This window comes from Vanessa atalanta, chromosome 4, assembly GCF_905147765.1.
Source record: "Vanessa atalanta chromosome 4, ilVanAtal1.2, whole genome shotgun sequence".
In the NCBI taxonomy this organism is placed as follows: Eukaryota; Metazoa; Arthropoda; class Insecta; order Lepidoptera; family Nymphalidae; genus Vanessa; species Vanessa atalanta.
Genome location: NC_061874.1, coordinates 8742657 through 8759354, shown reverse-complemented (window position 1 = coordinate 8759354; position 16698 = coordinate 8742657). Strand labels below are relative to the sequence as shown.

General features: G+C 32.0%; 2 protein-coding genes across 2 annotated transcripts; one reads left to right on the top strand and one right to left on the bottom strand.

Moving 5' to 3' along the window:
* Positions 1–4467: 4467 nt before the first annotated feature.
* Positions 4468–10072, bottom strand: LOC125077869 (cysteine--tRNA ligase, cytoplasmic). The gene is made up of 12 exons (XM_047689964.1): positions 9965–10072; positions 9662–9859; positions 9200–9466; positions 8901–9117; positions 7966–8176; positions 7392–7624; positions 6844–7077; positions 6606–6741; positions 6322–6527; positions 6073–6250; positions 5694–5890; positions 4468–5465 (listed from the first exon to the last, which is right to left on the bottom strand). Exons 2-12 carry the CDS (start codon positions 9841–9843, stop codon positions 5340–5342), a joined length of 2187 nt encoding a protein of 728 aa, XP_047545920.1. The 5' UTR covers positions 9844–9859; positions 9965–10072; the 3' UTR covers positions 4468–5339.
* A 650-nt stretch (positions 10073–10722) lies between these two features.
* LOC125077659 lies at positions 10723–16519 on the top strand. The gene is made up of 7 exons (XM_047689650.1): positions 10723–10938; positions 11521–11691; positions 11848–12161; positions 12344–12497; positions 12933–13050; positions 13579–13712; positions 14762–16519. Exons 1-7 carry the CDS (start codon positions 10816–10818, stop codon positions 14861–14863), a joined length of 1116 nt encoding a protein of 371 aa, XP_047545606.1. The 5' UTR covers positions 10723–10815; the 3' UTR covers positions 14864–16519.
* The last annotated feature ends 179 nt before the right edge of the window (positions 16520–16698 follow it).

Here is a 16698-nt window from a genome sequence, read left to right as displayed (position 1 = left end):
AAATTAATAAGTAATCAAATTGACGGTTCGTTTTTAATTTAACATTTTTTACATAATTATATTAATTATTGTATTACAAATACTGTTTTATTATATAATCGATTTTGTATTTTCAAAACCTCACTAGCATGTTGTCGTTCGCTTTCCTTCCGCACCTTTTATGTGACGGATTCACTTTAATTTTCTAATTTTCAAATTTGCCTCAAGACAAGAAAGCCAGGCAGTATTCATTATCCAATCGGAAGCAAGCGTCAACATGAACATTGGAGTGTTTGTCATAGATTCAAAAGCGCTATATAATTTCCTGTTTAACTTTAATGGCTTTGATGTTACATATACGAACGAATTTTAATTTTGCGAAAAAAGTAAAAGAGAAAAATATAATCAATTTTATATTTTTTAACAATTATATCAAAGTTTAAAATGTATAAAAGCATTAACTTAAGCACAACTTTTAGCATTGCTACTGTTTAATGAGATTTAAATAATTAATAAACGAGCTAAATTCCTTTTTTCAGCAAACGGCAGGCGGTAGGGGTCGCGATGAAAAACAAGTCATAATTACAACCCTGCCCGCGAGGAATACTGCTGATTTAGCATCTCCTCGCTTTAAACGCGCACAAAAGCAAAGGGAGACGAACATAATTCATAAATAAAGGCATAAAAATTGTCGTTATGAATCTTGATACGAATATTAATTGCTGTTTAATTTTCAATTTAATGAGGTATCATTGAGAAAGTTTTGTTAAACCATTTTACAAATAACAGTTAAAAAGTCGCTAAAAAACTATTTGTCTAAAATGTGTTATCGAAGCGACCGTTACATTAAATTTCACATGATTGCTTCTGAATTAATTCAATTTGAAATGTTAATAACGAACGATTCCGCTAACTTGAATTTCCGTAAATTCAGTTCGGTGCTTCTTTATAGAAAAATTACATTATCGCAAAATCGGTACAAAATTTGAAAAAGGAACAATTTAGATATTCAAATGATTGACATCTCGCCAGGCGGTCAACCGCTACGCGCCTCGAATTTTTGTAAACTTCGCCCCTCTTCATGCCAGCTTCCGCAATCCATTGTTGGTAAGTCTGACCGCGATCGATTTGATTGTGATCACATCTAAAACTATTTAAATTATTTTCCGTTTTTAAGATATTTTTTGCGATTCCTTGGGAACTTCCGTTATTATAATTATGTGTTCAACGAAGTTGATTTGGTTGTTTTTGCTTGAGCAATTTCATTGTACTAAATTCAGTTATTTTTGGATAATAACCCCAACTGCATAAGGTTTAATTATACCTCATGCTTTAAAAACCTGTGTATTATCTACAAATATACATAATATTGTTAAATAAGTATATTTATATAGCTTTAATTATAACTCATTAAAATATTTATATAATCAACAAGGCTTGATGTTGTGAAATTCTGGGCTTAGGCAATTCGGAATACCTCTTTATACCGAAAATATAGTTTAACAATAGCATTATTTATTTAAACAAACCAACATGACCAAGTTAATCCTTTTCTATTAGATTACAGCAATTTATATAATAATGGACTGCCAATTATCCAGTATTTATTTTATAATTTTACAGGCACTTGGGGCTTTCATCAGTTTGTTTTCCACCACTGCCGAACGAGATGAACAGTAAGAAACACAACTCATCACACATTTTAAGCACACGAAAATTAAATGGTGTTTGCCTGGGCTAAAATTAACATATTCACTAATTGGGCTAACTCGGCTCTTTTTCTTAACCTTCACTAGGGTTTTGAATATGACACATAAATACTAATCACAAAGATATAGGTATCACTCCATATTGCACATACGGTTCTGATATTTTATTTGTGTAGTAAAAGAATCACGAAATAATCTACTTAAACACCATTCGAGTTAAACAGTTCGAAGCAAATAAAATTAATACTAATACCTTGCGTTCGGTGGTCTTTTCATTGACAATTTATAATTATTAATTTATATTATAACATTACAATTCTATTCATGATGTCTTCAAAAGTAAAAATCATGATGTTGCAAATCAATACTTATTAAATTTATGTGAAATGAACAAACTAGGTAAATAATTATCTTATCAATTAGATCATACGAAAAAAGTGACATATTAATCCCATTCCTAATAAGCCCTAAATTGAGGCATGCGCTAGTTGCAGATGGCGGCCAGCGCCGGCAGCTCGCGTGCGCTACTTGTGCCACCCTACCAAAACACTATTGTCGTTCCCCACTTACAAAAAACTCACCCAGATTGTTTACTTCACTTTTTACCTTTTTTTAAACTTCTGTTCACCTTTTTATGAGTATTTTCGTCGCGGCGCACGCGGCTACCGCCTTTATACTTTTCTCGTTGAAGCGTTATGCGTCTCTATTGTGATCAGATATGTCGAAGTAATTCATTTTTAATGTTTTGTTAAATACAGATAATCGACGGATTTATCGTATCCACTTTATCAATTTCTTGTTAATTTATTGTATTTTAATATGCATTAATTTTTTTCATGTTTAGTGTGAATAAATATGTAGGTACCTAATTCGTAATAAGATGGCAGATGAATTTATCATTTGGTCATGCATTGATAACTTTAGTTTGATTGGTATTCATACTTCGAGATGGTCAGTGGTAAAAGCACTTTTATTAAAAAGGTTCATACAGTACATACACCTTGTATGTACTGATACTAATACTGGTTCAATTCGATTTTACCAAGAATTGACACCTTAAATTATTCTTTAAAACAAATTTTCAGCTGTCTTTAAACAAGTAGGTTACCAACTAGTTTTTAGAAAAAATGAACGCCTTTTAATCGAAATAAAAGAGAGAAGTGTTTGAAGAATCAGTTGTTTATATATTTTGTTAATATTTATTCAGGTATGCAACTCCTTTATATATATGTAGACAGGGATAAAGACAACGGAACTCTTCAATAATTACCAGCAAATACATTCAATTAATTTGAAACTTATACATTGGTGCAGGCAGTTGAGATTTTGTTTTCTAAAACTCGACTCATACGCTACCATATTAGTACTGTACAGACACAGTCACATGACAAGTTAAGTTGTGGCGGATAATTATTTCCAGGCCAAATTTAAAGTAGCGTTGCAACGCCTGCTAGGCATCGACTAGTATATTTATAATTAGATCTTATTATTAATCTGCGAAAAATCTAAGATTTATCTCTGCCGTTATCATGGACCTTATTGATGGGATGTTATGAAGTTGTTTGTTATTTGTGTTTTAGTAAATACATTATTTTTATAGACGATGATGACGATTACTCTTCCCTACAAAGGATGCCCAAAGGGGTCCCTACTTATTTCGGACGTCAATTCTATTCGATTGGCCTAGCTAACTACGCAGAAGATATTATAGAACGGCTTTACGTGCTCCCCGAGTCGCTACAGTGCCAACTATAATAACTAATTATAAGTGCAATCAACTTTATTTTTTTCATGTGTGTATGTTATATCTAAATAAATAAACTCTGATTAAATAAATAAACTTCCCAATTCCGAGCTGCTAGTGAAAAAATATAAATCTATGTTTTTTTTAAGGGCCTGGGTTCGACGGCCTTACGATATCATATATTAGGAACAATCACAAATTATCTAGGAGAAAAATTTACACTGACAACGTAACCAGTAACTTTAATTATTACGTTAATGTATGATGTTCATATTTCGATCAAATGTTTCAATATAAAAGGAATGGAAATATGTTATTTATATTTTACTTTTGTCATAAATGGAAAATATAGAATATGTAAAACTAGTGTCAGGATAAATTTAAGAAAATATATTTTGTATATATTTTTATATATATACTTAGTAAATAATAATACGAAAACAGTAATTATGTAATTACTGACATTAAACAAGAAAATATAAATAAGTAGCTATTAAAAAAAATATAAATATCATTTACATATAAATCATATATACCGTATATAATTTTTTATATAAGTCATACTTGTAAAAAAAAATTATTCGTGCGCAAATTCTGTAGCGAAACGGAATACGCAATGCAATTAATTTATTATCTAAACAAAAAAAAACAATCAGAACTTTTTCAAAAACAGTTTTTGGTTTGAATAATGGTATCTATACATATAATAAAATTGGTGTGTCTGTTTATAATATTAAAATAACCCATTTTTACGAAATGCATATGTTTGTATACACGGAACATATACAAAAATAACATTATTTACAATTTTTGTCTGTCTGTTTGTTCCGGCTAATCTCCGGAACGGCTGAACCGATTTCTACGGGACCTTTACTAGCAGATAGCGGATGTAATAAGGAATAACTTAGACTTACTAACTTACTTTTATTTTAGAATTATATGTAAAATAATAATAAAATCACGCTTTTTTGTTAAATTCAAACGCGCACGAAGTCGCGGGCGCAGCTAATAATGAGTATAATATAAAAACATATAAGTTGTTGTATTTTTTTATTTACTTAAAAGTACATATTTTGTTTTAATTAATAAGAAATAAAACATTATGGTGTATGTAAACGATTTTGCAATATTTTGTAAAATGTGTTGATTTATTTCTGATGAACATAATTTTGAACATAACATAAGCATGACAATTTTTTTACACAAAATAAGACCTTATGGTCTAATACCTAAGGATACTTACATCTGCTATGCTTTTGAACTTCTCTATACAATTAATTTAACAAAAATCTTTTTAGGATACTATTGACTATCGCACGCTCTATTTTCAAAGAAGTATTAATAATAATTTATTGAAAGTATTATTAGATTTAATTTAATATTTCAAATATAATCCAGATAGAGTAAAATAGCACCTTGTTTTAAAAAAAAATGCAACATATATATTTTTTTAAAGTAAAAAAAGTAATAAAAATGATTATAATCATAAACCGAGACGGTCCTGAGGATACAAATGGATGTTAAATAAGCTAAATTGAAGGGGAAAAAGGAAAATTTGTAACTATCTATTCGTGGCTTGCATTTTTTGGCATTAAATGTCATATTCAGTGCCATTAAGTATCGCATAAATCTCTTATGCTCGAGGATGTTAATGGAAAACTTTATAAGAAAACCCAGGGTCAGATGTAGGTTATTCTGCAATAAAATAGTATGGTGGAATAAGCTACAAATCTTTTCATTAATTCACCCAGCAGTGGAATTGTCACGAGTTGTAACTAATATAAAAAAGCAATGTACATAATACAGTCAACATGTCAGTGACAGCTGATGACAAACATGAATAAATATCAATCATAGTATTTTAGTTTAGATCATTGGCAGTGCATCCCCAATGGCCGGTCCAGTCGTCAGCAGGCGTTGGCAGATGCAAGGTATTCATTGTACTTCTTCTCTTGAGCTTGTTGTAATTTTTGCAATTTTTTAACTAAGCCTTTACTAAGTTCTTTACCTTCGTTGTCGTGTGTCGGCAAGCCCTAATAAAAATAGATATCAGTATAAGGTCCATTGTTCATAAGAAACTATTGCAAAGCAAATTATTGAAGTAATTAGTTCACTGTTCAGTATAAAATAAATAATATTCGCCAACTATATTTATAACTTTAATTAAAATTAAAATATTATATATACTTTTATTATATATTATAGTAAAAAAAATTATAGTACTTCTGTAAATTTAGCTGAATAAAGATTTTATTTCTCACCTTATCATCGAACTTTGAATACTTGTCGGTTTCCTTCTTAAACATTTCCATGGGTGGTATTTTCTTCTGCTCCTCCTTTGCCCTTTGAGCTTCTAACAATTCCTGTTTTTTTCTCAGTTTTTCCGCTTCTTGTTTTTTCTTCTCCTCTCTTTCTTTCATTAATTCCTCTTTACTCACGAGTTTCACAACTGTTCTATCTAAAATAAAATATATTCCAAATTCAGAGCCACTTCCACCCCGTAATTTTTACCTCACTGGATAAATAAAAATGTTACGACTTGCGAAGTTTACATATTCTGCTGAATACAGGGGTTTTTTGTTGCATGCATGCCCAACTATTCCCTGAAATAAACTATGTCATAGTCCGCACGACACACACCCGGCTTGTCCTCCAGCCGCACGCCCAGCTCGGGCAGCACGTCGTCGCGCAGCGCGTCGCACAGCGCCAACACGCCGCCCGCGCCCCCCGCGCCCCCCGCGCCGCCCCGCGCCGAGTCGCGCACTTGCGCGCGGAACGTACTCAGCGCCTCCAGGTACGGCATCACCACCTCCTCCAACTGAAACACGGTTCGTTCATTTCATAATCGTCGAGAAATACAATCGAAACGGTCAACTCACTACAACTCACGCATACGTCGCCGGCGTCGGACACCGGGAAGCCGATGAGACCGCGTGGGCCCTCCACGGCGCCGAACACGTGCAGCACGTCCGTGACGTAGCGCGCCGCCGCCGCCAGCAGCGGGGCACTGCGCGGCGTCGTGCTGCGCAGGAACACGTGCGCCGCACCCACCACTTCGCGCAGCGCGTCCAGTGCCGCGCGGGTGTCGATGTTATCTACACATATGCACATTGTATCGATGCATTTCAATAGTATGGATTCAATCAAGTTATTGATTGTGTTAAAAGACTTACCGCACAAGGCCCTATGGACTTGTTCCTTCGCGTTGCTGAGTTTGGCCGAAAGGAGCTGCTCTTCGGGACCCCACGGGCCACCGCTGCCCTCGTCGTAGCCGCTCCGCAGGGCATCTTTTACCGTCAAGAAGAACTCCTGGAAATTAAAGATTACCCACATATTTATTTAATATATTATTCTTTAACACATTAATTTATAACTTTAAAGTTCAGAAAATGCAATATATTGAATGCTTACATTAAACAATTTCTCAGTCTGTATAGCCATCTCCATTGTATTTTCTGAGTAGTCTAAAGTCTCCTTCCAACCATGCAGGAGAAAAGCAAAACGTAATTGTCTGGCAGTGTGACGTTTTAAGGCCTCGGAGATGGTTACGAAGTTCTTCAATGATTTCGACATCTTGCAGCCAGCTATTGTAAGATGTCCTGTATGAAGGAAGTACTTAACCCAGCCGGGCTGGTCGAAATGCGCCTGTAGAATTGAGAAATCTATAGTCAAGAGATTCGAATCAAACTAACACATTGATTTTCTAAACACTATCATGATGAATAGCATGTTACAAATCCGAATATAAATAAATGTTTTATTTTTAGAAAATAAACATGTCTCTGATATTTTTATTTGCTATTAAATTTTCCAGCTGCTTCTTACATTCTTGCTAAAGTAATATGGTTGACATTCTTAGCTCCATATATTATCCTAATGTAAATCTAAACAGGCTATCCTAATGTAAATCTCTGTTGCTTTATAATATTAGTAAACATTACATTTACAGAAATACATACCTCACTTTGAGCTAACTCATTGTCATGATGCGGAAATTTAAGATCAACTCCGCCTGTATGTATGTCCAAGCTTGAACCGCACACATCTGATGCCATAGCTGAACATTCTATGTGCCAGCCTGGTCTACCTGCACCCCATGGAGATTCCCATGATGGTTCGCCAGCTTTACTACGCTTCCAAAGAGCAAAGTCATTTGGAGATTTTTTTTCAGCAGTATCATCACTGAGATCACCTGAATTACATATTGATTGATGGTTAAATTACATATCTGATGTCATTAAGAATGTGGTTTTTTTGTGTCATATATTTAGGTGACAGGCAAATATACCTGATGTTAAATGATCACCACTGCCCATAGACATTAATACTGTAACAAATATTAATCACTTCTCACATTGCCAATGCTGGGAACTAAGATGTTATATTCTTTGTGGCTACATTTACAAGGGCTCACTCACCTAGCCACTAACTAAGCACTGTTGCTTGGTGTGAGAATATATTATGAGTGGTTGGTACCTACACAGTTTGCACAGAGTTTGTACTAACAAGTAAATGATAAAATTGACACATTACCTTCGCCTTCCTGCAACGATTTTGTGTCTCCGTAAGCTTCAGGCACTAGTCGGGCATAGTGATGATTATCCTTGCTGTCAAACTCACTAACATTGAAATAAACAGAACCATTTGATTCATAAGCTAGTCCATTGTCAATTATCTTCTGAATAAATGAAACTATTTGTGGAATATATTCACTAACTCTTGTTAAGACATCTGGTGGTAAAATCTAAAATAATAATTGTACAATATTTGCATCATTAACATACCAAAAACTTTTAAATATCTATATGAAACTGATGCTATATGAAATTGATTATACAAGAAGGTCATTCTACACTAGTGCCTTGCCTAAGTAATATTTATATATATTTTTAGACCTGAGCCGTATCTACAGAATCATCTTCTAGTAAAGTCAAGTCATATGTTTTCCAACTGTTCTGCTAGTTTTGATGGCTAAAATATATATTTTCAATTAAATTTAAATCTACAACATACTTTGTATTAATAGATGAATTTATAAGATAAATATTGTAAAGATTTTAAGCCTTTTATTAAGGATACATATTAGTAATATTGTCAACTCAACTACATACTATATTCTCCATTCCAACCATAATAGGAAAAAAGCCAAATAAACAACATATGACAGCAAATTGACACTATATCATTGGTTGAGAGCTTGATTTTTCATGATGTTCACTATGGTTTTGCATAAAAATGGTGTTTTGAATGACAATTAAATGGTTGTCGGAATTTTGGAAGTAAAATTAAAGTGGATATAAGTATTTATGTGTAATAGTGTAGTATTATGATTAAAGATATATAAATCATAAATTCTTAGTTGTGCACAATATGGCTGAGTTATTAGTTAATCGCATGAATTATGTTAATCTAAGGTTTGTTTCTTTTTTTTTCCTATTTCCATTGGAATAGGTCATAGAGTAACTCACATTAAGTGCCTTCATATCATTATGAAATTCATTCTCCCAGTACTTAGGTAGTGCAGTAAAAATGGCATTATCTTTAACAGTCGAACCATACTTTTTATCCAACCATTCAGATATTGGATCTTTTGCTGATTTCAACATTTCACATTTCGCTGAATTAATTTTCTCACCATCATTCATTTCCACAGCCTCTTTTAGTACCTTTACAGAAGAGGCAATGCTGTAAATAAATATTAATGATCAAAACTGCCATATTTTAGTGGAAGGCAAACCAGCTAGACATAATATAAATTCTTTCTTACTTATCTAACATTTTTTGCATTGTGTTTTTCTTATCTGGATCTGCAGTTTGTTTTACTACATCTTCATAAAAGTTAACAACTGCAGTTGCATCGTCTATGGTGTCATTTAAATTTTTGATTTCTTTTAGATATTTCTCATACAAATAATTTTGTCTTGCTCTTCTTATTATTTTGTCATCAATATCAGTAATATTCATAACATATAAGATATCATACCCAAAATAATTTGACATAACACGTCTCAAAATATCAAAAGAAATATATGACCTGCAAGAATAAAAGCCTATTAATAGTTTTAACACTACCACTAAATATTTATGACTATATTCAAGTTTAAGAATTAAAAAAGAATAAATGAATACTCCTCAAGTTATATTAACTTTTTGCTCTGATCAGATCCGAAAACAAGTTCTAAACATTGTAATAATTTATACATTTACAAGCCGCTAACTTTCAGCTCACCTTGCGTGTCCCATGTGGGACGCATCATAGACGGTAGGACCACAACTGTACCAGCTTACACGATTGCCATTTGAACACACAAATTTCTCTTTCTGTCGTGTCAGACTGTTGAACAATTTTAACACAGGTCTTTCTTCTCCAGAGGAAGGTGGCGACCAAGTTGGCTGAGATCTTTTCGACATTTTAAATAATAACCACCTAAAAATTTCACAAAAATGTAACCAAAAACCTCAATTGTAACAGAAAAATTAGCATTTATAGACTCAAAACTTAGCATTAACTTATTATAAATGTGCCACGTACTTAAATTTACTTAAAATATCAACCACATCAGAATTTCACACCGATATCTATCCAAGACCAATATGAAATTATGATGAGTATGATGATAGATTTAATATTTGTCACTTGTCAGCCGGACAGTTGAAATGTCAATCAGGAAAACACGTTTTGGAATTTCGGTTCGAATTATAAAGATTGTGTAGCACATTGTAAACTTGTATAATATATATACTAATTAAAGAATCATTAATTTTATATATATCTTTAACATAAAATTTGCGCTGAAAATTAAACTGCCGTAATTAAATTTTAATGACTAATAAATAATATCATCAGTATCAGTAATTAATGTTTTTATTTCTTTAATGATATATCATGTATTAGTTTTATTTTATTTATATGTATCTGACAAAATGAGTGACTACGGGCTACTGATTTTGCAGTCTGCATAGCTTGCTTGCTTCTTAGTGCTACTGTTGGCTATATTTTCATTCGTATTTACGTATTATAGATGTGTGCTCCTTGCTGTTAATGTCTCTTTCTAGGTAAACGTATTTTATATGGTAGCAAAAGGGATGGAGTGATTTGATCACTATATATACATTTATATTGTATTTATTATTTTATTTTTAACCTTATAACAAGAGCATATAATTCATATTCCATTGCAATATAACTTTGAGTAAAGTTTTTAGTCTACAATTTACAGGTGTGTGTATGATAATAGTTATATACATATGTGTATATACTAGGTACGATTTTATAACATAAATAACAAACGCGTTTATCCACTGAACTACTTTGTATAATTTTACTACGTTCTTGTATATTTTAGTTTTTTAATAATCTCATACTAATTTACATCTTGTAAAATGGCTCTCTGTGTTTGCAAATGCTTAAATGTATCTTTAGAAAGTGATAATTTTGAAGAAATTATTGATATCGGAAAACTGGATTTATCTTTGACGGAACAAAGGGATATTTTTTTCAGTGAGGTACGGTCGGTAAACATGATTTAGCCTTGACTTCATGATGGGCTTTTGCTTCTTATAGTCAAATAATAAAGAGTTTTCGTGTTTATTAATATATATGTAAGCATCTAGACTCTATACTAACAATAAAGTAAGTATATATTTCAAAGAAACATGAAGTTGCATTCATAAAACTAATTTTATTTTAGTAAATGATTGATTCCGTTTAGTATTTATAAAATATGATATTACGCATGTTATGTAACATTTGGATTGTTTACAAGATTCGATCTATGATATTTTAGAATGCCACTTTATATCTTTAAATGTTATAAAAAGTGCATATATTTTCGAGACACCTACAACACATTTATTTATTTGAAAAATAAAGGTGCTTATAAATGAGAACAGTATGCATTTTTTTGTTTATCAACAAATTAAATAATATACACAATAGGAGAAGAGACGAATTGTATGAATACATTTAATTTAGGAATAATTAACAAAGTTTAAAATGAATATATAAATTGCTTTGTACTTTTAATATAACGATTACGAAATGTATAATATGACAAATATAATAAAATTTTAATACACATTTTTCAGAAGTTACTATCATGCACTTCCAAATCATTAAAAAGCCATGTGGTTCAACCGGCTCTGATTGGACACCGCATAGTTGGTCGCTACAATATAGAATCATGTCTTGCATGTGGGCAGACTACACATGCAATATTACCTGAAAAGAATACAGTTCTAATTTTAAAATCAATTCAAGTTAGTATAATACAATTTGGTAAAATTGAAAATAAAGTACTCGCTACTTTATCATTTATGCTGAGCTTAATAATTGATATGAGCATTTGCTTTGTTAAATGAATAATTTAAATAAATAACATTTTATTTTATTTAATGCTTATATTTATTTTATAGACTTCAATGGAAAACATAAACAACTTAAAAAAGTCAGAGAATTTCTCACCAGTATTTAATTTATTAGTGCCAGAAATTACAAATGATATTGAAATGAAAGAGAATGTCGATACAAATAATCAACTGATTAGTGATAAAAATGGCTGCTCTCCGTCTATTCAAGTGATTGGAACACTTAGGAAACAACTTAATCAAACTCTACAATCACAATTAGAAGCTATAGAAGAAACTGTAAGGCAATTCAGGGATCAGAAATATGCAGAATATGAAGCTTACAGGGAAAGGGCTCAGAGAGATCATAAAATTTTATCTAGGTAAACAGATAAAATATGTTATATGCCAAACTAGGTCATTAATTTTACATTATTTTTATCTCTAATGATTTGTGAAACCAGTGTTTTATTTCTTCATATAATATTAATAATGCTGATTTATTTTGAATACTAAACTGTTTGTTATTATTACTATAACATTTGCTTGTCTTTACATATTACAGTATTGTAAGTAAATCACGCAACAACTCTGAAAAAGATAACTGGGCAAATAATTCTACCTTAGACAATGGACCACCCTCACCTCTTCTACCACCTCTGCAAAGAAGAAGATTGTCCTCAATTAAAGATGCTAAAAAGTTCAATCAAAATGTGAAGGTATGTTTAAAATAGAAACTTACTATCTCAAAAATAAACATAATATGTCTTAACTAGGCTTCATTCTCATCGGTTAATTTATATTTATTACTTGTACTGATAATCATAAACATTTACGTTGTTTTTTTCTGGGATTAAGCTTGAAATGTAGACCATGTGGTTTTTAGCTTATTAGTATTTGCATTGTAAAGAATAGTTCTTGTAGTATTCATTTGTGCTGTGATATCCAACTACCTACTGGAGACTTAGATAACCTTGTATTGATCATACCTTTCTTACCTCAACACTAATGTTACAAGTTATACTATCAGGTTTATATATGGTTATATATGGTAAATATGATTGTTATTAATGTCTCAAAAAAGTCATCAAAAATATGATGGTAAATATGTATTAAAAAAAATTTCTTCAAAAGTGTATTATGATTTATTTCAGACCTCTATTCAAATCCCACATGAAGAAGATTCTTTAGATGCTGAGGATATTTTTGATTTAGAAGGAATGGATTCTAGAAACTACATGGCCTCTGACCAGGATGATTATGATTCTGACCGTAAGTCTCAAAATATATGCAATTAACATATTTTATACTACTTTGCTATAAAAGCTAAGCAAGGTTTCATCAATCAAAAATTCCATTTACCAAAGCCTGATACTTCAATTAAATTTGATTTCTACATTTAAAATTATGTCCATACAGATAGGCAATACTATATATTCGAAACTAGCAGATGATCAAAACATATTGTGTCTTGATTGTATTAGGAGGGTTATTTTACAACAGGTATTTCTGGATGTTTAGCAATTGATACATGTAGAAAAACCTACATACCTTTTTAGTATTCCTATAATATCTTAGATAAAAATTCATATTACCAAGTATTTTTTTAGTTTTTTCTGCAAATTCTAAATGCTGATTTATCCTATTTATCCTATAAATATTTAACTAATTTTAATCCATAATAATATATAATAATCATAACTTCCATGATAAAATAAGTTTGTTTGATTTTTTAATTTTCTGTAAATAAATATAAAGGCAAAACAAATTTTAAATTGAAGCACCTAATCTAATTTTCAGAAGGAAGTAATGACGAAGGCATTCACATTGTGCGATCTCGCGGCATCCCCGACGCCGACATCGCGCGCTCGCTTCCCATTAATATGCCCAAATTTCCAACAGAAAGACAGTCAGTGAGGGATGTCGATGACTTTGTGAGTGCCATTTAACGACTATACCAAGCATCGAACAAGCAATACTATAAATTCGAAGCAGCAATATTACCTTGCATTCTATATGTCTTACCTCAAGTTTCTGTAACTGTGGTCAAGGTCAGGGTTTAATGGAAATGGCCACAAGTCCTAATCTGTGACCATTCGGATTATGCAATAAATGATCAATGGGTTTTCTGATTCATGTCAAATTAAATTATTAAATTGACTTAATCACTGTCTCAGAAACTGGAGGTTAGTTTTAAATTTCTGTTATTGTATTTATAGGGTTGTATTTCAATATAATACATATTAGGTAACTTAACTTAACAAATAGTGACTAGTATGGGCGCCTATAACGAACCCAAGTCGTCAAGGAAACATACGGTCTATATCAGTAGTGTCCAAACTTATTTTTCTCGTGGACCACCATTTCTTGGCATGTGTCCGTAATCAAAGTTTGAGAGAAACACTAAAATATGAACTAATTTGTTTAATATTGCTGCTTTTAATTCTATCCTTAGTAACCCTACGAGTATTTCAGCAATTCAAATCTAAGAATTTGTTAGTGATTCTCTCAAACTGATGAAAAAAAATACCTTTGGCATCAAGTATTTAAAGTGGTAATCAAGTTCATGTCTGAACAAGCATTAAGCATTGTTGGGCGGATAGCGCTTTGCAAGTCTGTACACGAAGTAATATCGAATACGCAAGTTTGGACAAGTAACAATCCTTTGCCTTTTTAAAATATTATCTGCTTAGTTAGGTACTTAAAACAATTTAGGTAGGCCCTTATAAAAGCTATGCTTACATTTTTGCTCTTTACTATCAAAAGCAGATAAATTTTCGTGGACCCCCATTAAAATCTTATGTACCCCCATTTTTTATTGACGCCTACGTATACCCCCAGCAAGTCTCCCGTGGACCCCTGGGGGTCCACCTGGACCACTTTGGGAATCACTGGTCTATGTAAACGATTGAATATTTTAATAATAAAAACGTCAATATTAAGTTTTCCTATCCACTGAGGAGTAACGACCGTGTGCGTGCAGGAGGAGCCGGCCGACATCGCGGCCAGCATCAAGGCGCTGGCGCGCTCGGTGCACGGCGACGTGTTCGAGCTGCCGCGCCCGCGCTTCTCCACGCAGATCTAGCGCCGCCGCCCGCTGCATCCTAACTCGTGAGGACATCCGCTGGAGGTGTCGAGACGAGGTCCATACTGCCCACGCATTGGTGCTTTTGAAATGTGATCAGTGACCCTAATACCGCTATATGGACAGCTAAATGTTAGTATTGACGCCGGACGGCTGAATTATTTCGATGTTCGATGTTTGCGATCGACGTGCCATGCGCTGTGGACGGCCCGGTTACGTTCAGTTCTAGCTTTATATTTCTTCCTAGATGTGTAGTTTTATTCGTGCGACAGATTCAGATTTATGATAATATTAAAATTTAATTCGTGGTTGTAATCTTGTAAACTTCCATAGTACATATATAAGGACTAATGTAGTATGTAAGCAAGAGGCTATGAATGTTGTTAAAAACAGAATAGATAACAAATAAACCAAATAATTTGTTACATACCGACGAGGACGCGACGTCCTCGCTAGAAAGAACTGATTTGTTTAAGTAAATTTTGAAAACTCATTTGTAAATTACAATGAATATTTGTCATTTTATATATAAAAATAATTATCCCTAGCTCTCAGCTTTATAATGTAGATGAACAAAAGTCAATTCTGTAACAAGGTTAATCAAAATTAACTGTATGACACAATTAGTATCGCGGAGAAATGTCGGTTTAGTGAATTAAACATCCATCTAATATATATTTGCGAAAGTTCAGTAAAACCCCCAACACATGATAAATAACTAGTTGTATGTAATTTGTCCTTGGACAAGTCCATTACAATTTATTTTTATCATTGTTCTTCAATAAATCAACGTAAGAGTTCAAATGGTCGTGTAGCATTCATTTAATTGGTAATATTTTATTAATTTACTATTTTAAATAACTAAGAATACTAAATAGCAAAAAAAGAAAGTAATGTTGTTGCAGTCAGATACAAGTGACTTGTTGAATATAAAATTAATCGGGATTAACCTTGTTACATCGATAATGTGTATGAATCCTACGTGACCTTGGCGATATAATCTTTGTCCTGTTGGCACAACCAAGAGCTATTGAGCAAAGAATTGAATGTGTATGAATTATGAAAGTGTTTGTCGATGAACTTGTTGAAAATAATATCTATGTGTATTAAAATTAACATCTAAGTCATATCTCTGTTATAGAATTCAGAGTTTTTTTATTAATTTTTACGTCGTGTTATCTTAATGATAAGTGAAAAGTGTACAAAAATATTAATACTTGCATTTCTTACTAGTCTTTTAGGGTCACGAAATAAATCATAGTTAAAAATTGTTTACATACCCGAATTGTTTATACAGTAAATATAGTCGTTCTGTCATCATGCTTACTTAAAAATTTGTAATAAGTTTATTTTTATATTCGATATATTGAATGAGTACAATAGGACAGGAATGAAACGAGTTGGCGGCAGACGTTATGTATTTGTTTGTGTACACTTTGTTTATATGAACAGTTACAATATATATGTAGTTCTATGATCAGTGTCTTCCAGTAGCACTGTACTAATTAATCAGTTTCTCTAGTATTTGTAATCAGTGTTTCAGCCTTTGTCAATGGTTTTACTTTCTCTATAATTATTTGTTTCTTTGGAGTGACGATAACGAGATGGACTTTGAATGTAAGGAATAGTAGTGATCATGTAATAAAAATGACAGAATAAAAATGTGTTTTCTTTATAATTATATATACAGAGTGAAAAAAACAAAACCAAAATATTTGCTATATATTTTTTTAATGAAACAATTAAGTATGCATTAAATTAATGTATAAATAAAACATTTACTTAGATAAATAACTTATTTCTTACAATACTCGATGATTCGTTTTCTTTTATTT

What these genes read in the sequence shown, in the direction of transcription:
- LOC125077869 (XM_047689964.1), bottom strand. Translation starts at nt 9,843, where the DNA reads ATGTCGAAAAGATCTCAGCCAACTTGGTCGCCACCTTCCTCTGGAGAA. An exon ending in ATGATATGAAGGCACTTAAT is followed by an intron (nt 8,177 to 8,900) that starts GTGAGTTACTCT and finishes TTATTATTTTAG; the next exon opens with ATTTTACCACCAGATGTCTT. An exon ending in CCGACGCCGGCGACGTATGC is followed by an intron (nt 6,251 to 6,321) that starts GTGAGTTGTAGT and finishes ACCGTGTTTCAG; the next exon opens with TTGGAGGAGGTGGTGATGCC.
- LOC125077659 (XM_047689650.1), top strand. Translation starts at nt 10,816, where the DNA reads ATGGCTCTCTGTGTTTGCAAATGCTTAAATGTATCTTTAGAAAGTGAT. An exon ending in GATCATAAAATTTTATCTAG is followed by an intron (nt 12,162 to 12,343) that starts GTAAACAGATAA and finishes TACATATTACAG; the next exon opens with TATTGTAAGTAAATCACGCA. An exon ending in GGATGATTATGATTCTGACC is followed by an intron (nt 13,051 to 13,578) that starts GTAAGTCTCAAA and finishes TCTAATTTTCAG; the next exon opens with AAGGAAGTAATGACGAAGGC.